Raw genomic sequence first — 20,875 nt, 5'->3', positions numbered from 1 at the left:
TGTCCTGCCTCAATGGAGGGGGGGTTCTGAGGGGAGAAAAGGACATTTAGAGTGCGTCACAGAGGGGGTGTCCTAATCCCTTTGCCCAGTACATCTGTGCTGGCAGTTTTACACTACAAATCAAAAGGCGCCTCATTAATTATCCCGCCCTTTTCTTTTTATTCCTCCCTCAGAAATGTGACCAGGGTTTATAAATGCATTTTAAAACATTAAATAAAACTGAACTTGACTGTTCTTCAAAGATAAAATGTGTATTTCGGGAATGTATAATCATACTTCTCTCTGGTTTACCCATTTCAGTTCAAATATGGATTTTAATCATTGGTAACTGCCTTGGCACCTGATAGTTTTACTAAAAAATGTAAAAATGTATACCTTAAAATTGTTTTCAATTAATATATATGTTTTTTTTTTTGCATCTCTACTCGAATCTGAATTCATTATTATGAAGAATTATAATCACATTTATGTAGCCAATGTAACTAAAGTCACTAAAAAGTATTTTGCAGTGGTATGCTGCTTCTCTAAATTACATAACTGAAAACATTGTTTTTTTCAAACCATTTGTCTTGCGTTCTTGGGAAACACTTATCAGCTACCAGGAAATTTTTAGAGGGAGCGGGAGTGAGGATTAGTGCACAAGTTTCAACAAGTGTCAACATCCTTCAATGGGTGCACACTGACACTGCCAAGACCAGTGATTGCTAAAATTAAGGAAATAAACATAGGCATTTAAAGAAAATCATTTTAATTGTTCGCCATAAGGACCACTATCATGGAGGTCCAGACTCTTGCCTTTCAATAAGCAGTAAATTTTGTGACATTAGCTCTTGTTCAGAGTAACAGCAGCAAAATAATTAATGATGTCAGTAAGAGCGTCGACATCAATAAAGTCACATAGAATATCAATTACTGATTACTGATAATCCACCCCAGCTAATTAAAACAGGCATATACATAAGAGGAAGTAGAAGCTTGGTTGTCAATAATTCATAATCTTTTTGTACAGAACCTGTCCATTATTTATACATTCAGTAGCAGTACTTCAAGAAGGATCGTTCAACAGTGAGGAGAGATTTTCCAACATTTCAAGTGGTCATCCAATATCCTCCAGTCATATCAGTTTAAGACTTTTCGTCAAGGCAACTAAGGGAACGCAAGAACCAAATCAAGTTAAGTACCTCACTAGGACAGCCATGCATGTCCATCATTACCTCGTTTCATATGACCAAAGCCCAAGTATTTTTCTTCAGCAAACATGTAAAGATCATATGACTAGTTCAGAATAAGCATTGTAGGCTCACAAAGGGAGACTGCTATTGTTTATTTTCCCTGTGTGATACAGTAACAAAAAATGCATGTATCTGTAAAGAAAAGAGTGCTCCACTTTAGCTAATCCCTAAAGACTCCACACCCCCTTTAACAATTTAGTTTAGTTGGCCTAGTATTTTAACAAAATGTATTTGCCATGTAAAATGCTTATTTTTCGTTGTTATTCACAGATAATTACAACCTAATGCTTTGCATAACACTGAATGCAGAGCACTGTTGAACCCAAAACACTGGAGTGGATGTAAAAGGAATCCTTACATGAACTCAGGTGCTATTTATATCTTATTTAAACAGCACCATCTAGTGTTCATGCCTGGAAAATACAACATAGTTCAAAAGTATGGAACCACGAGAGTAGAGCACCACATCATTTGTAAATATAGTAAGATGCTATTTTAGAGGAACATAAAACGTTGTAAAAAGTACTCTCACACAAATATGCAAGATTAAGATCACTTCTATTGTTGAAACGACATTAGTTTTAAGGACTTGACAAATGTATTCTTCTAAGTGATTCATACGTGCAGTTAAGAATGAATGAATAAATACATAAATAAAAAATTTAAAAGACATATTATGTTCACATGACAAATCACAGTTCTTTCAAAATTATACATCAGTGCTCATCAGGGGTTCATCTGCAGTTCTGAAAGCTATCTGAAACTCCTCAATGGATTGTTGGTGGATTGGCAGAAACCATGGCAACAGCACATCAAACCTATTCACTGATGTTGCACAGAGGGTTTGCATTCACTCTTCCCCTCTGGTTCTGCCCTTTTTTAGACAGTTCTACAAGTTCTGCTCACACTGAGCCCCATTCAGACCCAATCAGCACCCCAGGGTGGGCTTTATGGAGGTCTGTTCTCTGATCTTTGGCAGAGAGTGACATGTTCATTGCACCGTTCCAAAGCAGTGAGCAGAGATGACACAACAACTGATGTCATCCTGACAAGGGCCAATCATGGCACAGACACTGAACACTAATGCGTTTGGGCTCCTGGGTGAGTTGACTGAAAAGGCTCCTTTATAAGTGACCATTATAATAACCCCAGTCTTTGCAAAAAGTGAGTCTATTTGGAGTCGAAAACAGCTAGTCATCAAATCTCACAATACTTGTACAGACCGCAGAACCACCACAGACCACAATACAAATTAGACAAGAGAGCCCTTCCTCTGGAAACACAGAGGCAGAGTGAAGGGAGGTCATGTATCTGGCTTTTTAGAGTTCTCACTAGCTACTGAAAATGACAAACCATCAAAGAAACATGACCTGAATATCAAATAGTGGTTTATATCAGGAATAACATGGTTTTGTGATGGTGAATGCACATAGTTAATGTCTCAAGCTTGGTCAGGGATGTTCATAAAATACTATGAAAGCATTTCCAAATTCCATGACCAGGAATCTTAATGAACATCTTCTCTCATATTAAATGTATTATCCCTAATAAGTGCAGTAGTTAGAATAGGGACATGCTTCTGTTAGGTGGCTGGCACAATAACCTCTATGCGCGTAATACAGAACATGAAAATAATCCTTGAATGACCCATTCATGAAGTACCTGGATTTACCCTTGAATGTACGCTAGGGTTGGTCCAGGCACTCTAGTACATCGTTCGGCTGGGAACAGCGGAACTACTGAAGTTGCTTATAACAAGGCTTGGCACCATTCTCAAATCAAGAGTGACACAGAAGCCACGATGTTAAACAGAATTACATTTAAAAAAAATTTTTTAAACCCAAAGACGGTAGTCCACTACGTCAGAGGGAGGCGACGAAGATCCATAATGCGCAAGCGCACATTAAGGAGTCCTTGGACGCACTGTAGGTTACGCCATAAAGATCGGCACAGACAGGAAAAATGCAGAGTTGGAACTGGTTATATCGTACTCTAGCAAAGGTAAATGCTTATAAACTTTCGTCAGAACCGGTTAGAATTATTCTTAATAGCCAGACAGTTTGAAATGATTTCTGTAATGCTTTTTATCATTGTTGACTGATGCATTACAAGGCCTAGCTAACTGGCTAACGTAGCGTTTCTGTGCTAACGTCTGCTAGCCACGTAGCAAACCAGTGTGGTACTTTTGCTGCCAGCTGACAAATAATTATGCATAGCATCAGGACTTGCGTGTGTGCAAGCTAGCTGACAGCAGTCCGCTAATGTTAGCTCACACTTGCTTCGATTTGTAACTATCTAGCGATCGCTGGTGTGTTAGGCTTAGTTGAAGTTAGCCAGAGAAATGTCATCCACAAAATCCTGCTGGTAGCTTGCTGTCCGGTAGTTGGCTAGCTATCGATAACGTTGAATTAACGAAAATATTTATATCCGCAAGCATTGCTAGGCAGTGGCGCGTGTGTCATACAGAAAATGTACCAGGAAGAGAAGGATTAATTTATTCACCTGTGATGACAGTGTCCGACCACGGCCTCGCAGTCTCTGTGGCTTAGTTTCCTTTAGCCTGTATTGAAAGTCAGGTTTTTACGTTGTAGCTATAACCATGCAACATTTCAGGAGGATTGTAGCTACTGTTGAGAGTCAAGCAATTCTTAACGCACAAATGAACAATTTCCTTTTAGTGCAGTGACGCTTCATTGATGCTGGAGGAGAAACCACAGATGTATATAAGCCGTAGATCTGTCCTGTGTTCTAACCGAACTCATGAAGAGAATGGTTAATAATCTCGCTGGGCAGCGAACTAATTCAAGTGTCGTTTTGTATGTTACTCTTTCTTGAGAACAGTTGGCTAGCTGGATATATTTTTGGGGTTTTAACAGAACCGAGAGGGCCACGCGCAGTCCACCACGAACAGGCCCTTTTTTGTATAGTTAAGCTCTGGCCTGCTTTTCCTTACGTGAAAGTTTTGAATTTTAAAATAAATGCATTCTAACCGCTTAAATGTTGACAACCAGTAAATGACAGTAATTCTGTAATGGTACCTAATACATCTGAGACATTATGTAATATCGCATGTAGCCGTCATATAGCTGGCCTCTATCTCATTATTTAACATGCAATTTGTGGCCTGTTATTGACTGGCTAATTGTGCCTTTTTTGCATTCCATTCATGTTGTATTGTTGTCAACGAAGTGCCTTGCCGTTCCTATGAAGTTCCATATGAAGCTAATTCAGTTGCCTAATGTACTTGAATCTGAAATCCCAAATCAGTCTGAAAGATTCTTTGCACGTGACATTGTCTTCTCAGCGGGGTCATCAGCTGCCATCCAAACTCCATGGAGCTGCAGTGTTATCAGTCAGAACCTATGCTGACAAAGCACAAAGTAAGACTACCTATCTTTCTAATATCTAATAATCACACCTGGTTCATTTGCCCTATCTCTGCGGGTTCTTTTTGCTGGTTCGAACCGGACACTATCTCATCAATTACACAGAGAAATCTTTGTGTGCGTGTGTGAAACGAGAACAAAGTCTGGTTGGTCTGTCTTGCAGTCGAGGCCGATGTCACGGTGGTGGGATCGGGGCCTGGAGGATACGTCGCTGCCATCAAAGCGGCCCAGCTTGGGTTCAAGGTAATTCTGTGTAGGTCAGGGCCGTTCTCGCAAGCTTGTGAGTTCAAATTCCATGTGAGCCACTTGTCACCTTGGAACATGTGCTTGTCACTGCTACTCAACTCAAGGTACTGCAGGCTGTAGTGTCTGCAGGTGTTTGCTCCAACCATGCACTGCACTGTCTGATTTCACTAATGAGCTTACTTCCTGCACCAAGGAGGTAGAATAATTGGTGAAATCTGGTGGTGCAGTGCATGGTTGCAGCAAATACCTGCAGAAACTGCAGCACGAGAGACCTGGTGTTGAGTAGTGCTGGTATACCGGGATGTCGTAAAGTAAGAGGTCTATTTTGTTGTAATAATATGATTTTCAGAGCTAATAAATTGTATAATCTATCCCGTATGCTTATCACCTCAGACAGTATGTGTGGAGAAGAATGACACTCTCGGAGGAACCTGCTTGAACGTTGGCTGTATTCCCTCAAAGGTGAAAACCGTGCTCCTTCTGGTTGTGTACATTTGTACAGTTGTGTGACTTGTTTAATTAGTTATACCAATATGCATTGTGTGTTCTACAGGAGGTACTGTAGGTTGTTGCATAGTGTGTCCTAGAGGAGATACTGTAGGTTGTTGCATAGTGTGTCCTAAAGGAGATATCGTAGGTTGCTGTATAGTGTGTTCTACAGGAGATACTGTAGGTTGTTGCATAGTGTGTCCTGCAGGAGATACTGTAGGTTGTTAAAGCTATCATGGGGAAAATGGCGCTTGTCTAAGTGGGGGTGGATTCTTAATCAGTTGGAGGGTGAAATATAGGCATTCAGTCATTTTTATCTGTGGTATTGTTTTCTAGGCTTTGCTGAACAACTCCTATCTGTATCACTTGGCACATGGGAAGGACTTTCAGAGCAGGGGCATTGAAAGTAAGTTTAGAATAACCTCCTGGTTTTTCAGTCTTGCAGTGTTGTTGTATTGAACCCTACCAAGGTTCTCTTTGCATGTGCTGCTGATCCAGCTAACCTGCTCTGTCTTGTTTGGCTTAGTCTCAGGCCTCACGCTGAATCTTGAGAAGATGATGTCACAGAAGAGTGGGGCAGTCAAAGCGCTGACGGGGGGCATCGCCCACCTGTTCAAACAGAACAAGGTCAGTCGCAGGCTGCACTCATTTAAAACACGCTCAGGGTGCAGTACAGTTATCAAACAGCCAGATCTTGGGAGGCTGCTTATAATTCTAAGGCTGCCTGTTTTGCAAAGAGAAAATATTCTTACCTAACACTTGGTTATTTTGACTTTTTTTCTTTTCTTCTGCAAAGCAGTAACTGTGGTCACTGTTTTCCCTGCTAATCTTTCAAGGTGACACACGTGAATGGTTTTGGGGCAATTACAGGCAAGAATGAGGTCACGGCAACGGCCAGCGACGGCAGCCAGCAGGTCATCAACACCAAGAACATCCTGATCGCTACCGGGTCAGAGGTCACACCCTTCCCTGGAATTGAGGTACAGGTCACCACTACAGATCCAGTCACTGATTACGAGCTGATATTTGATCATGCTTCTGAGGACTTTGAGCTTATACCAGGTTTTGGATCATATTTATAAGTAAATGTGTTGAACTTGAATTTGAATCGCGTCAACACCAGTGGGTTGTCAGCAGGGCCTTGTCTTAAGGAAGTGTTTTGGTGTTTTTTGGAGCAGTAACGCTCTTCTCTGATGGTCTTATCGCAGATAGACGAGGACACCGTGGTCTCCTCTACCGGGGCGCTTTCCCTGAAGAGTGTTCCAGAACAGCTGATTGTGATCGGTGCTGGAGTCATTGGTGTGGAGCTAGTGAGTGGAACCTCTCCAAGTGACTCATTTATTGTTCATCTACGGAATGTATATTGCTTATGAGAAGAACAGCACTCGCAGTCAGGTCTTTAAATTTTTTACTGGCAGATGCACGTTTCTTTTGGCACGGACTTGTCTCGGCTTGACTGCCAATAAAAACTTAAAGATGTGACTTGGAGCACTTTAACTTCTCTTTTTAAGTTCCCAAACACCATTCTCCAAAGCTTTGTATCTCTGAGGGTCTACTGTATATAGAATTGCTAATCAGTTATTTGCATTCGGAGTGTGTGAAGACAGCTGGTTGCATTATGACATCACACACACATACCGTGACCCCGCCCACGCATGTTAATTTTTGCTGCTGACGGACCGCCTCCCCTCCCAGGGCTCTGTGTGGCAGCGCCTGGGCTCTAAGGTCACCGCAGTGGAGTTCCTGGGTCACGTCGGGGGGATGGGCATCGACATGGAGATCTCCAAGAACTTCCAGCGCATCCTGCAGAAGCAGGGCATGAAGTTCAAACTGGGCACCAAAGTTATGGGCGCCACCAAGACAGCGGATGGAAAAATCAACGTGGCGTGAGTCCCGCCTGCTAACCAAGCTATTGCGCTGACATGCAGTAATGGATAATTAAGAATTACCCCACAGACCGGGGTGTGGGACCTCCTTCCAAAGGGAGTGAAGGGCCATGTTCACTTGCTTTTAATCCAGAGTTAACTCAACAATGAATTCACTGTATGCATATACTGTACGTAAATGTTTGTCACAATGACTGTGTAACCTTTTATTTTGTGTAATAGATAACAAGATAAATTAATCATTAAGTTGAAGCACAATTGACCACAGTCCCTCAGGGGGTTGGAAATGGACACCCCTTGGCTGCACTTCCTTATTTGCGCCTGGCGTTTTGTGACCCGGTTAACAGACCTGAGCATGTGCGGTCAGCTGTTTTGACTGTGGCTGAAAAGGTAGCCGGTTAGCGTCGCGCTGCTAACCTGCGCGTACTTCCTCCTCAGCGTGGAGGCCGCGGCCGGGGGGAAGAACGAGACGCTGGTGTGCGACGTGCTGCTGGTCTGCATCGGCCGACGCCCCTTCACCGGGAACCTGGGCCTGGAGGCGGTGGGCATCGAGCTGGACAACAGGGGCAGAATCCCCGTCAACAACCGCTTCCAAACCAAAGTGCCCAGGTACGCCACGCGCCCCTCTCCCCAGGCTTAACCTGCCCTGGTGTAGCAGCCATTAGCCTCGTAGCTTTATTAGCCACGTACTTCTGCTCTTTACACTGAAGGCATATTGCCTTTCCTCTGGGGTTCAGTAGAAAGGCTCCAGCAACCAAAACATGCAGTGCTTACATTATAAATAGTTCTGGGAAGTCCACGGCAATGCTCAGAAGTCCCATTTCGCTCTTTGGTCACTGGCAGTTAACCATCCACATGTGATGCATATTAAAAATAAATATTGCTGTTGGATTGTGGGTAGATGTGGAATAGTTAAGCTCTGAGAAGCCGCATGACCCTGACCTTTGACCTGTGACCCCTGGCCCTCCCGTCCTGCAGCATCTACGCCATCGGCGACGTGGTGGCGGGGCCCATGCTGGCGCACAAGGCGGAGGACGAGGGCATCATCTGCGTGGAGGGCATGGCGGGCGGAGCCGTGCACATCGACTACAACTGCGTGCCCTCCGTCATCTACACCCACCCCGAGGTGGCATGGGTGGGCAAGAACGAGGAGCAGATCAAGGAGGAGGTGGGCGCTCCTGTGTTCAATTAATGCACTTTCTAAGGGGCACACACACTCCTTCGTTTCTTCACACCAGTACTTTTCCACTCACATGTTGTTAGCCTGGGCTGTGTGGGTCGGAGGTGTCTCGTGGCGTAGCCTGTAGAGCACTGTCCACACGCTCATTACGAGCCGCGACGTTGGCGTTTCGAGTCCGACCGCGCGACCCTTTGTCGCACGTCTCTTCCTCTCTCTTCCCCTGTTCTTCCTGTCTCTCTACCCTGTTCTGTCCAATAAAAAGCTGAAAAGCCCCAAAAAAAATACTTAAGGTCACACAGACCTGGTTACTTTGGGTCACACAGACTCTGGTCTGCTGGCGTGATGTTTGGCCTTGGTGATAAGAGGAGAGGGGTCTACTGCCGCCTCCCTAAGAGGAGCTGGGAGGGGCTTAGCAGAGAAACAGGAAAAAGTGGTTACAACAGATTATACATTAAAAATACAAGCAGACAGTCACATACAGAGAGGCACAGTTTAGAACATGCATGATACATAATTCATGTGCCTTATTTTTGCTAAAATAGTTTTTTTCATTATTTACACCATTAAATCAGTGTTCTATTACACAGTGCAGAGAAGTGGGCGATGCCTTCCTGCTGATTGTGTTTGCTGGGAAATGCGTGTCAGCTTGCGTTCAAGGCTGAGTGAATGTCACTGTGTTGCGTGGATGAGCTAGATGGCTACAGACTGTCTATACGTGAGTAAGCGGTTTGTTTATTTTTTTTGTTGGGCCAGCAATGTCTGTTGAATTTTATTTTGGAAATGCCGTTCCACAGGGCGTTCCGTACAAAGTCGGCAAATTCCCGTTCGCGGCCAACAGCCGGGCGAAGACCAACGCAGACACGGACGGGCTGGTGAAGATCCTGAGTCACAAGGAGACTGACCGGATGCTGGGGGCTCACATCCTGGGATCCGTGAGTGTCCGACGGGAATCGCGGGATTCTCTTTCATGCCAGGGGGGGGGGGGGGAGGAGGGGGAGACACTGTTTCACAGGCCCAAATTGATTTATCTGGTCCACACTGTTTCACAGGCCCAAATTGATTTATCTGGGTTGATATGTTGGGCTGGATCAAAATTAGTGGGTGGCTGCATCTGGCCTGCTAGCTTTAAGTTTGACACGCATGCTTTTTAAGACTGGGTTTTGGAAACCGTCCGCATTTCTCTCTTCCTGGAGCTAGAAACTGAAATGCAGGTTCTCTTGGGGGTAAAAAGGCAGATGGATATACGCCGGGACAAACGCTGGGTTGTATCCTCAGCCAGCAGACATAACGCTCTGGGGCTTCCTCTCACTGGAAGGCTAAAGTCAGGCTGGGCTGGGCTTGCTTAGCACTTGCATTACAGACCTGCTCACATCCGGTGTGTGTGTGTGTGTGCGCGCAGGGCGCGGGAGAGATGATCAACGAGGCTGCGCTGGCCATGGAGTACGGAGCGTCGTGCGAGGACATCGCCCGAGTGTGCCACGCCCACCCGGTGAGTCCACAGCCCTCACCTCATTAGGCATGGCCCAATAGGAGGCTGCTGATTAATGTGGGGGCAGGGCCAAAGCAGGGATCCCCAAACTAATTATGCTGTGCAATAATGTGCAAGCTGTGCAACTCGCCCTAGACAAGGTTATCTAACAAAGCATAGAGCTCCCACCATCGGTCTCTTTAAATGTCTAGGAAACAGGTTAAATATATATTTGGCCTTTAAGCCATGGTAAATTGCCAGAATCTTGGGGAACCACTCTTTCTTGCCAGTTCACTAGTTTAACTCCTATTGGGCCATGCCACTCGGTGCATGTAATTTCTTTATTGTAAAGCACTTTGAGCTGCATTTCTTGTATGAAAGGTGCTATACAAATAACGTTTATTATTATTATTTTTATTATTAATATCAAGGCCTGCACTGGCAGGGTGGCATTATTCCTTCACGCTTCAGAGTTGCTTAAAGTCCTGTTTAATTTGAGTAGAAACCCTGAAGGCAGATGAGTGTGCATATTAAATGATTACAGGCCTGAGGGGTAACCGTTGCCTTTCTTCTCTTTCAGACTGTATCGGAAGCCTTCCGAGAAGCCAACCTAGCGGCCTCGTTTGGAAAAGCGATTAACTTCTAAAGCTGCGTCAGCCTGTGTACATACATATATATCCTGAAGTCTGAACTGTACACACGCACATTCGTGGGGAACAGGCCCTGTGGGTGGACGGTGCGCGCACATACACCGAGCACCCCTCTGTCCTGCACCGAAACTAGTTATGTTATTTAAATGCTCTCGGTAAAAAAAAGGGGTTTGGGCCCTGAATCCAGGACTGAGGATCAGCCTTCCTTTCTCACGCGGGAGGGGGAGGCCTAAGGCCACAGTGCGCTTGTGTGGCCCCACAGCGCAGCACTTTCCAGTTCATTTACCCAAGACTTGTCGTCAATTGATCCGTGTACAAAATTCTTAATCCCCAAGCGTTTGATGGGAGCTACGCTTTCACTGTTCATAGTTTCACTGTTTTAAGAAACGACTTTAAAATGTTCAAATGTGTGTGTACTTCCCGCTGACATTAGAGAGGACTTTGAAGTCGCAGCTGAGATGGGCTCAAGGACCCATCCCTTTTCTCTGGGTGAGAGATGGAGATGACTGATGCTAAAAGGCTTTGGCCTTTAAACACCAGGCTTGTATGTACGACTGTAAAACACAATATTCAAACTGGGTTTTTGGGTTATTAGGTGCATGGTTTACAAATCGTGCAGACAGAACTACAGAAATAAAAACTACAAAGCGTGATGGTGTGGAACTTCTGTTTAATCTACCAGTCTCCATTCTCCGTTTGAGCAGTGAGGAGAACCGAACACCAGGGGGCGATAAGACTTGGTCCAACCAGGGGTGATTTGGCTATTTGGTTATGATCATTGTAAGCTCTGGTCAAAATGTGCAAAGGCTTCATTCACACGGAGAGACTTGCATTTAAAGGGGTAGCTTTATTTATCAACTTTGGTCCGTTAATTGTGAGAGTGCCTTCTCACATTGCATACAATACAAAAAAATAAGTTTCAGTTAAAAAAAAAAAAAAACATTTTTGCAGTCTCTTGGTTAAAACGTTTACATTCTTTTTCAGTTTTAAAAACTTTGGCTTATGAGCTTTTTAAATGCATACGCTTTTGAAAATTTGTTTTTCAATATAGTTTTCACATTGTTGCCATATAGGTTTTAATCAGAAAATGGGTTAGTCTTTTTTTGTGGGTGAGGTATAAAATTTAAATATTTGATACACCGGGTGCGAGGGTTATTTAGCAGTCTTGCACTGAAGGTTAAAACAGACAGGTGCTGTAGACGGTCACTTTGTGACTGATCTCCTGCAGGAGGTCTTTCACAGACTTCTCCAGCTCCACCAGCTGGCTGGCCTTGTCCTCTAAAGTCTTCTGGTTCTCCTCGTAAGATTTCTCTAGCTCTGAAAAAAACGAGATTTTCTCTGGTGAGGTATCCGTGGGGGGTTTGTGTAAATGTGCAGTTGACTGCACTATGAAAAGGGTGTGTATGACAGTGACTTTTCATTGTGGGAGCATGTGTGTATTGCATTGGAGTAGCTGCTGATGGGTAGCATTTTAAAGGTGTCCAGGTGTGTGTCCACAGTTACCTTTCAGCCGCTGCAGCTTACTGCTGGCCTGTGTCAGCAGCTCCTTAGCCTCTTGCTGCAGCCGCTCCGCCTTCTTCCTGGCTTCAGCCACGCCCTCTGCTTTCTGTGTGATCAGATCCTCTACCGAGCTGTACTTCTGCTTCAGCTCTGTGTCCAGCTCCTGTTGATGAGTTAACGGTCATGTCATCATACAGAACGACCACCAGAGGGCGCAAGAGCAGAATAAATTAACAGTCCATGACAATGTGATCTTGGGGGGGGGGAAATTAAAAACAAAGTAACCTTTAACTCAACCATAATAAGCTACATTATTGTACTGTAATGCCCAGTTGTTAAATTAGAATATATATAGGATAATTACTAAAATAAAAAATCTTACACAAATGAGTACAGTAGCATTTGCTAAAGGAAACTGTTGAGATTATTTGGTAAGCTAATGTGATGGATCCAAGCCAGGCATTGCAGTTTCATGTTTTTAGTATAACCTGAACAGCATTGATGAATGTCCACTTGCTTAGGTCCCTGTGTAAGACTGTGTGAGTCTCCCAGCATATTAGCATTAAACCCGCGCACAGTGGGAGGCACGCACCTTTTTGACGTCCTCTGCGACCTGGTTGGTGGAGTCGGTGGATTTCTCTGCCCGCTCGGCACTGAACGTGTTGCTAATGGCTTTCTGCTTCAGCAGGGCCACGTCCCTCTCCAGCTGCTGCAGCCTCTGGGTGGCGTTGTTCAGTCTGTACTCCGAGACCGCCGTCTCCGACTCCACCTGCGACCCAGCACAGACTGTCTTTACACAGCCCCATACAGCACAGCCTTTACACCAGGGCTGCCCATCCCTGTGCCTGGAGACCTACCATCCTATAGGCTTTCATTTCAACCCTAATGTAGCACACCTCATTCTGCTAATTAGCAGCACCAGTGAGATCTCTAGCTGTTGAATGCGGTGGGCTTTGTTGGTTTTGGAGTGAAGACCTACAGGACAGTATATCTCCAGGAGCAGGGTTGGGCACCCCTGCTTCACGCAGCCCCCCCCCGATCCCAAGTGACTCACTGAGGTGAGCAGGTCCTGGGTGCCCTTGATGTCGGTTGTGGCCTGCTCGATAGCCTCCGACGCTGCGTTCTGAGCACGCTCGGCCTCCTCCAGAGCCTCCTTCACCATGTTCGCCGTGTCCCTCACGTCTGTAGCCTCTTTGCTGCAGCACATTCACGGCAGTTCAGCATCTTGCACAGCACAATATACGGGGGACACAGCATGTGGATTCAGTTCCGGTGGAATCGTGATTTCATCTACTGTGTGTGCAGTATGCAAGTCTGGCACACTTGCCCCTACCTCACCTTGGTTTTCCTATAAAAACCTGACCACTATTATCCCTGCCCCATGTCCTAACCTCACCCTTATATCACTGCCCCTTTCCTGACCCACCAATCACCGGCCCACCTGCTGCGCCCCCCCTCCCCTCACCTGGCCTTGCGAGCCTGGGCCAGCAGGTTCTCGGCTCGCTGGATGTCCGCGGCGCTCTGGTTCAGGATCACCTCCACGTCCGACAGGCTGCCCACCCTCTCCCGGATCTCCTCCGTCAGGTTCTGCAGCTGTGCCGGCGTCGTGGGCATCTGCATCTCCAGAACCTCATTGGCTACCGCCTCGATGCTCTCTAGGTCCGCTCCGTCCTCTGTGTTCGCCATGGAGATGCACAGAGGGTTACAATGAAAACTGACAAATTTTCATTGTGCAGAACACAACAGTAGAGCATTTGTCCCCCACAAAGAATTGGTTTCAAAGAGGAAGAAATTGCATAGTTTTCAGGGTCTCCCTGTATTGGTGATAAGCAGGGCAGTAGTTGCAGGAGGGATGCAGCATGAGTAAATGGTTAGGGTGGCTCGTACGTGTGAGGAAGTCTCGGATCTGCTTGATCAGTTTGCGCAGCTCCTCGTTGCTCTGGTCCACGCGCTGTTTGGTCTCGTTGCTTTTAAGCAGGACCTCCCGAGCATTCAGCTTGGCCTCATCGGCCTTCACCTTCGCCTCAGACACCTGGGCATGGGAATCACCATTTCAGGAACAGCATCCTCAAATTTACCAGGACACAACGGCCCTGTTGGGCCACTTACAGGTACAGAATTTAATTCCATAAAAACTACACATTCAAAATAGACCAAAATATCTCTCAGCCCAAACAACAGTCACAATCAAAAAAAGCTATGATATGCTCAGAGTAATTATAAATTATCCTGGTAATTAGTAATTCAAATAGGTCCACATACTGTCTTCAAAAATAATTTGCAGACTGGATCTTAATAGTGGGTCTTTTTCAGTAATTCAGTCCTGATCAGTAGGTCTGATCTTTATATTTACAAAACATCTTCAAGAATGATGCCCACACAGATGAGTGACTGGGTGTAAAGCCTGCAACCATACTCACCATCTTAGAGAGTTTGTCCACTTCCTCCAGGGCATTGATGATCTCCTGGTCGAAGTCCTTGGCCTTCAGCCAGGCGTTGTGAGCGAGAGTGACCAGCCCGTCGCACCCCTCGCCCCCACACTTCTTGGTCCCGTCCTCGTTGAGGCAGCTCAGACCCCCGCAGGGAGAGTCTGCACATGACTCCGACCCGGCCGGGCTTCCGCACGTCTGCAGGGGGACACGCATAGTTCCACATGTCACGGAACAACTGTGGGACCAACACCTTCAACCAAACTACAATATGATTTCAGGAAATCCTCACTGCCAATACACTGGCATTCTATTCAAGTCTAAAAATAAGCAGACTTTCCTCAGCCTCCAAGAAACAATACGTTACAAGAACATTAAAGTCCATAATAAAATTCGACAGAATGTATGTGGAAGAGTAGTAAAAAAAATAAAACCTCTTTTTCTTTTTTTACCTTGTCGCTGAGCTCTGATAGGTTGAGGGTTTCCAGCTGACCGGCTAGGTCGTCCAGTGTCTTGGCATGTTCCTCCTGTCTCGTGTCGAACGCTTTCTTGGTCTTGTTCATCCTGTCCTCCACGGTCTTGCGAAGGTTGGCGGACTGCTGGACCGTATTGTCAGGGTCGCTAGTGGAGGCATTCACGCGCGCCTCAGCATCTATGGACTGCTGGAAGTATTTGTTGATGCTGTCGGTTGCTCCTGTAAACACAACGTGAACATCAGAATTACATTCCTATTATACTGCATTCATAGTTTACTTCAGACAAAAAGGATCATTATTCTTTGGGGATGGTGTTAAACACACTATAGTGGATAGTAAAATTAGCCTCTTTTTGTTTCTAATGATTTCCACATCGTATCAACCTAGACACTCAAAGTTCACAATAAACATTATTTCAGAAACTAAACCGTCTCTCAAGTGTAATAATGCCTCTGATATCTCTGATATTTTAAGAGAATTTATCTTTACCTCGAACGTCAGAATTCTTCACAAACTCCACCTGGTCCTGCAGCTCCTTAACCGTCCTGTCCAGTTTCTGGGCATCCTCGTTGAGCGAGTCCAGTTTGGTGTCTGTGCTGTTGTCATCCCCTGAGATCTGGTTCAGGGTGTCCTCTGTGATGTTCAGCTTGTTGGTCATTTCAGCCATCAGGTCACTGTTACACACAGATGAGACATGAATGTAAGTTTCCATTGCTGGGGGATGATAAATAGAAGGGCATAGAACACTGATGCAATGAATGGGTGCTCAAGTGAACTGAGAACAGGACTCATAAATGCCATTTGATTTTTAAAGTCTAAAGTACAGGGCTAATAACAAAAGGTAAAATGTCACATGGGGATTTTCAGAAAGCTAACATATGACTTGCAGTGCAAACAATTAGAGAATATATTTTGTATTGTTGAGAAAGGGTCTGAAATGGTTTCTAGCACCGTGCATTTTGGATAGAACTAATGCAGCAGTAACCAAAGAAACCCTAGCTGAACTTAAATGCAACCAACCCCTGATGAGGCCAGTTGTGGCCAACCACTTCTTTCCCACAGTTATGATCAGCTAATGACATAAGCAAGGCTCGACCTTGTGACTATTGGGCCAAGCCAGCCCTAGCACTGAAACAGCTGTAAAATGGGGTCAGTTAGTATGCTACCAGAGCTCAGAGCCGCGAGGTGAACGTACCTGGCCTGTACCAGCAGGTCCTGGATCTCGGAGAGAGGCTGGGCGGCCGGGTTCTGGGCCAGGATGGCTCTGATGGAGTTGGCGCTCTGCTCCATGCTGCTGACGGTCTGCTGGTAGGGCCCGGTGATGCCGCTGGCCTTCAGGGAGTCCACCTTCTCCACCAGCCGCTGCGTCTTGTTGGCGATGTCGCCGATGACCAGGTCCCAGTCGGCGAAGCACTGGTGGCAGCGCACGCAGTCGGGGAACTCGCCCGAGTAGCCCCGCGCGCAGGAGTCGCACCGGGGCCCGGACACGCCCTCCGCGCACACGCAGTGGCCCGTGGTCTTGTTGCACTGCTCCTCGGCGATGCCCCGGGAGTCGCAGTCGCAGGCTGGAAGGTAGCGAGAGAACCGTGTCACACAGAAAGCCTGCGTCAGTGCTGAGAGTGCCACTTCCACTTTGTAGTTTTATTAAGAATGTGTCATTACTGATGTTTTGGAGTTTGAAATAAAGGCAGCCAACAGTAACTCATTTCACTGATTAAGTTTCAGAATTTATTTATTTAGTTATTTATTAAATAAATTTATTTATTTATGTTATAAACTTTATTTTACCAGGTTAGTCTCATTGAGATTTAAAATCTCTTTGATATTTGAATATTCTAAAAAGAAAAAAAAAAAGGAAGAAAGCCACTGGATCAAACAGGACACTCACTCTGCAAGTGCAGACAGACTAACAGACAGACTTGAAGCTCAGCTCAGATCTTATATGTACCTGCAGTGTTAAATGAGCTCATTTAAGAGCAGAATAAAACAAGCGTATTCGCTGCAGGGGAGCTTATTAAAACCAATAGTATTTCACAGAGGTACTCACAGCAATACTGTGAAACAACAGTCAAAGGCCAGCATTTTTTACAAGCCCAACCTTGAACCACATCATGAACGAGCGTTATGTTCAGTTCCCAGCAAAACTGATGGAAATTCCAGAAACAAAGTCCTAAATCTTTTCCATTAAAGAAAGACAAATAACTTGTACAGCTGGGTCAGCGAGGAAAATTCTCTGGCTCTAGAATACTAATGTTAGGGAAAAGGTTTTTTAGAAGGTGTCCCTTGTGTGCCGGCCTCTTATTTTGTTCTCATTGTGAAGGCGGAGTCATGTTGTTCGGTTTAATCCCGCTAACCCAGCCCCGCAGGGAAGTAACGGCAGACGGGACTCGGGTTTTATGCAGCGTTGCAGCTGGCTTCACGGAGCGCGCTCAGAAGGCGCCGTCGCACGGAAGCCTCACCCGGCCGAGGCCCACGGCCCTGCCGGTGGTAACGAGGTGCAGACGGCAGGCCCCTGGCTTTCAGCCACCCCAGGGGCGACAGGCAAGCCGAATTAGTGGGCGGGCAGAGGCAGTCTCTCTTCAAAGCCCTGGAGGGCGGGGGGGGAGGCTGGGTGGGGGCCGTTTGGAGGGTGTGCGGAACAAATGGGCTGTGGCTAACATGTGGCATAGACTCCTCAAACACACAAGTCCCCCCCCCCCCCACACACACACACACACACACACACACACAGCACCCGTACCCCCAGGCCAACACATTCCTGCCTCCCACCCCCGCTTTAAACTTACACAGACATACACCCACTAACAGCATGAAGATGTAGTCACCAGAGCAACATGTCACTTCAGGAATTCCACGAAAACAAAAGGAAAACAAAAGTGGTCAGGATAAGCCATAGGGACAATGTACAGATCTTCAGGCATCCATCTTAACAAGGCACCCAAAGAGTGTCTATGAAAACAAATGGACTGCATGTGATTGAATGGTTTAGTGCTTTCCCGCTGTTCCGACATGGATGGTCAGTGGAGTGAGCTGGAGATGGTGCTCTCCATCTGAATGGCTGACTGTTCACACACCACCCCCCTCATCCCCAACAAAACATTAAAGAGCTTCTGGTTGCTATGCAACTCATTTTAGTGCTTACAACAGCCAGGTGTGTGGGTGTCAATATTTACTTTCGGTTTATTCGTTACCCCTCTCCCCCCTTCCCCCCAAAAACCATTTACAGCACAGCTGAAACACAGCAGGTGACCACTACTGAGTAAACCTGACCAAGGAAAGGAGACCTCATGCAGATGTGAGAACTTTACCACCTAGTGAATTCTTTCAAACCTTACCTTGATCCTTACCTCTCAGACTCAACACATTTTACAACTGACTAGAATAGACGAGAAAAGCTTTTCAAAACCAGCAACAAAGAGTGGCAGTAAAAAAAGGAACACAAATTCTCTACTCTCTAGTCAGTCTGTTTGAATGACTACACAGCAACAACTGGTGGAATTTGCTTTCGATACACCATAGAACACCAACTCGGTTTCTAACTATAGACTGACACAATCACATGACATACATCAAACGGCACATATTTCACATAACAAATTAAACAGCATGGCACGAACAAAGACACATGGCACACATCAGGGAGTACTAATTGGACATGATAAATTAAGACGGATTAGCAGCAAAAAGCATGAGTTCACGAATTTTAGGTCAGCATCATTTAATATAATTAACGTCCATATGGCTGTAGGAAAAAGGTATTTTAAGGCGAGATGTTTGGGCAGACAGTGGTCTATAGCGCCTCCCAGAGTACAGTACCCAGCAATGGGAGTGAGTTACAGTACTTCTCTGAGATGGGTCTGAAATGACGTGAAGCCGTATTTCAACAAGAAAATTAATTTCATGGGACTTGCTGTGGGAGATGGCTTTCGACAGGCGGAATCTGCAGCACGTTAAAGTGTGATAAGATTATCGCAATGAGGCATGCAGAGGGAAATTCTCTGAATTTCTCTGGAGAGCCCCCAACGGACTCCCATCGCAGTGGTGGGGGCTGGGGATCCTCCGACCCCCCCAGAATCCAAGGGCCTCCTGTCACAACAAGCCTTAACTCAGCTCCCTCTCCGTTTCATGTCAAAGGTCAATGTTGACCTAGGATCAGTGCTCGGGGGGATATAATTTCCTGCGGAACAGGGACTGCATATCCCCCATCATCCAGTGTGAAGCTAACATAAAGCAAACAGTTCAATCCTGACACAGCTCCCAAAACCAGGTTCTCATGCCACAGCTCATTTAAGATGGCTGCCATTTTTGTACGGTTCCATAACAGAACCACATAGCAAAATGAAGACTTTACAGCGGGCCCACATTTTGGCCCACACCAACTAACGGATTGATTTCAACCTTAAGAAGCTAGGTGATCTACAAAAATTGATCAAAGTTGGGCAAGTTAACTTCTATTCAGAAGCTTCTTTTCCTTTATGGTTGCATGTATTGCAGCTTATGCTATGGGGCACTGCATATTGGGCCTGTTATGTGTACTTAAAACAGTTCAAGACCTGAAGATATTCAAACAGGATTTTTGTATTTAAAAAAAGCACTAATTCAAAACAGAGCAACTTCCACGGTCAAGTCATTGTTTTAAGACCAGGACGTAAAAAGTGAATTTAAAAGTCAAATCTCAACGGTGAAAAACTCACCCGATTAAGGGTAAGCAAACACTGAGAGATGAAAGGGTAATTCTATCCTGGAGAGACAACAGCTGCCTTCCTGTTCCATTCCGCTTCTCTAAACAACAGTCAACACATCAGTCAGCGGGGATGTGAGAAGAAGCGCGGTCTCTCTGGAAAAATGTGGCCCCCGCCATGATTCAGTCAACATATCCCTTGGAAAAAACACTATGTGGGACCTAGACCAAGAGAAAACAGGGCCTTCTACAGTGAGATATTTAACATGAGAGAGATTGATGCAGGATGCTCCTGGGGCAGCCGGCTGAAAAAGATTTGTTTTCTTAAACTTGGTTTCACATCAGCAGGACGGGTATGCCCAAGAAAAATCTAATAATACATGGCGGTCAGTCATCTTCTCGCAGGAAGTGGCCCTTTCCAGTTTCTCGAGAGCATTTTTATAAATGCAAGGCAGTGAATACCTCACAATGGACAAAATGTGTATTTATGGTCAAATTACAAAAAAAGGGCCTTAATGACACAGTGCAAAATCTGCACAATATCCGACCTAGCCAATTTATATCCCATTTACAATATCTACATAATTATATAATATATAATATAATCTGTAACTAACACACACACACACACACACACACACACACACACACACACAGATACTGTATGCTCAGTAATATTACAAAAGAATACTTGAAATTCAGCAGAGCTGGAACTCCATGCATGTACAGTATCCATTGACCTTTCCTCGGGAGCAGTAGGGGCCTCCGTAATTATGGGGAGGAACAAAGGAGCCCTTTCTGTCAGCTGACGTGCACTGTGCGGGTCACTCCCGCGGAACGCCCCGTCCGAACACAGGGGCGCATTGTCGCGCGCGGAGGGGGGCGGGCGCTTTGTCAGGCTCGGACAGATCTGCCGCGCGTTCGCAGCGGAAGCGCGGGGAGAGCGGGTGTGGGTGCGGGTGCGGGTGCGAGCGCACATCTGGTCTCAATCCGCCGTCATGCACCGGGCCTGGGCGGGGGGGGGCGCCCCACTCCGCAGCCGAACTGCCCGCGTTCCCAGAGGAACCTGTTTAGCTTGGGAACGAGACACGGTAATCTTTCCAGGGCCTCACTGTAAGCAGCAGGCACCGCGGAACACATTCATTACGCGCTCGCATACTCTGTGTTTAAAACCGTAACAACAACACACTTGGAAGCGCGTCTCCGTGGGATTATACATCTTCGAGCACTCAACTTACCCCTGAACTTCTAG

General features: G+C 45.9%; 2 protein-coding genes across 2 annotated transcripts in view; one reads left to right on the top strand and one right to left on the bottom strand.

Moving 5' to 3' along the window:
* Nucleotides 1–3,088: 3,088 nt before the first annotated feature.
* Nucleotides 3,089–11,190, top strand: dldh (dihydrolipoamide dehydrogenase). Its single transcript, XM_064342745.1, has 14 exons — nucleotides 3,089–3,233; nucleotides 4,537–4,612; nucleotides 4,782–4,861; nucleotides 5,258–5,326; nucleotides 5,690–5,759; nucleotides 5,880–5,980; nucleotides 6,190–6,333; nucleotides 6,562–6,663; nucleotides 7,049–7,239; nucleotides 7,678–7,848; nucleotides 8,218–8,407; nucleotides 9,214–9,351; nucleotides 9,819–9,908; nucleotides 10,468–11,190. Exons 1-14 carry the CDS (start codon nucleotides 3,195–3,197, stop codon nucleotides 10,531–10,533), a joined length of 1,527 nt encoding a protein of 508 aa, XP_064198815.1. The 5' UTR covers nucleotides 3,089–3,194; the 3' UTR covers nucleotides 10,534–11,190.
* A 174-nt stretch (nucleotides 11,191–11,364) lies between these two features.
* Nucleotides 11,365–20,875, bottom strand: part of lamb1a (laminin, beta 1a) — a 28,987-nt gene continuing 19,476 nt past the window's right edge. Inside the window, exons 24-33 of the mRNA XM_064342742.1 lie at nucleotides 16,138–16,507; nucleotides 15,432–15,616; nucleotides 14,919–15,160; nucleotides 14,458–14,664; nucleotides 13,925–14,069; nucleotides 13,503–13,710; nucleotides 13,092–13,233; nucleotides 12,630–12,806; nucleotides 12,041–12,200; nucleotides 11,365–11,854 (exon numbers count right to left, since the gene is read on the bottom strand). Of these exons, the coding sequence (XP_064198812.1) occupies nucleotides 11,715–11,854; nucleotides 12,041–12,200; nucleotides 12,630–12,806; nucleotides 13,092–13,233; nucleotides 13,503–13,710; nucleotides 13,925–14,069; nucleotides 14,458–14,664; nucleotides 14,919–15,160; nucleotides 15,432–15,616; nucleotides 16,138–16,507 (1,976 nt within the window). The 3' untranslated portion in view covers nucleotides 11,365–11,714. The remainder of the gene's footprint in view (nucleotides 11,855–12,040; nucleotides 12,201–12,629; nucleotides 12,807–13,091; nucleotides 13,234–13,502; nucleotides 13,711–13,924; nucleotides 14,070–14,457; nucleotides 14,665–14,918; nucleotides 15,161–15,431; nucleotides 15,617–16,137; nucleotides 16,508–20,875) is intronic.

This window comes from Anguilla rostrata, chromosome 7 (genome assembly GCF_018555375.3).
Source record: "Anguilla rostrata isolate EN2019 chromosome 7, ASM1855537v3, whole genome shotgun sequence".
NCBI lineage: Eukaryota > Metazoa > Chordata > Actinopteri > Anguilliformes > Anguillidae > Anguilla > Anguilla rostrata.
The sequence above is the reverse complement of the archived record's forward strand: the minus strand, read 5'-3'. Positions and strand labels throughout refer to the sequence as shown.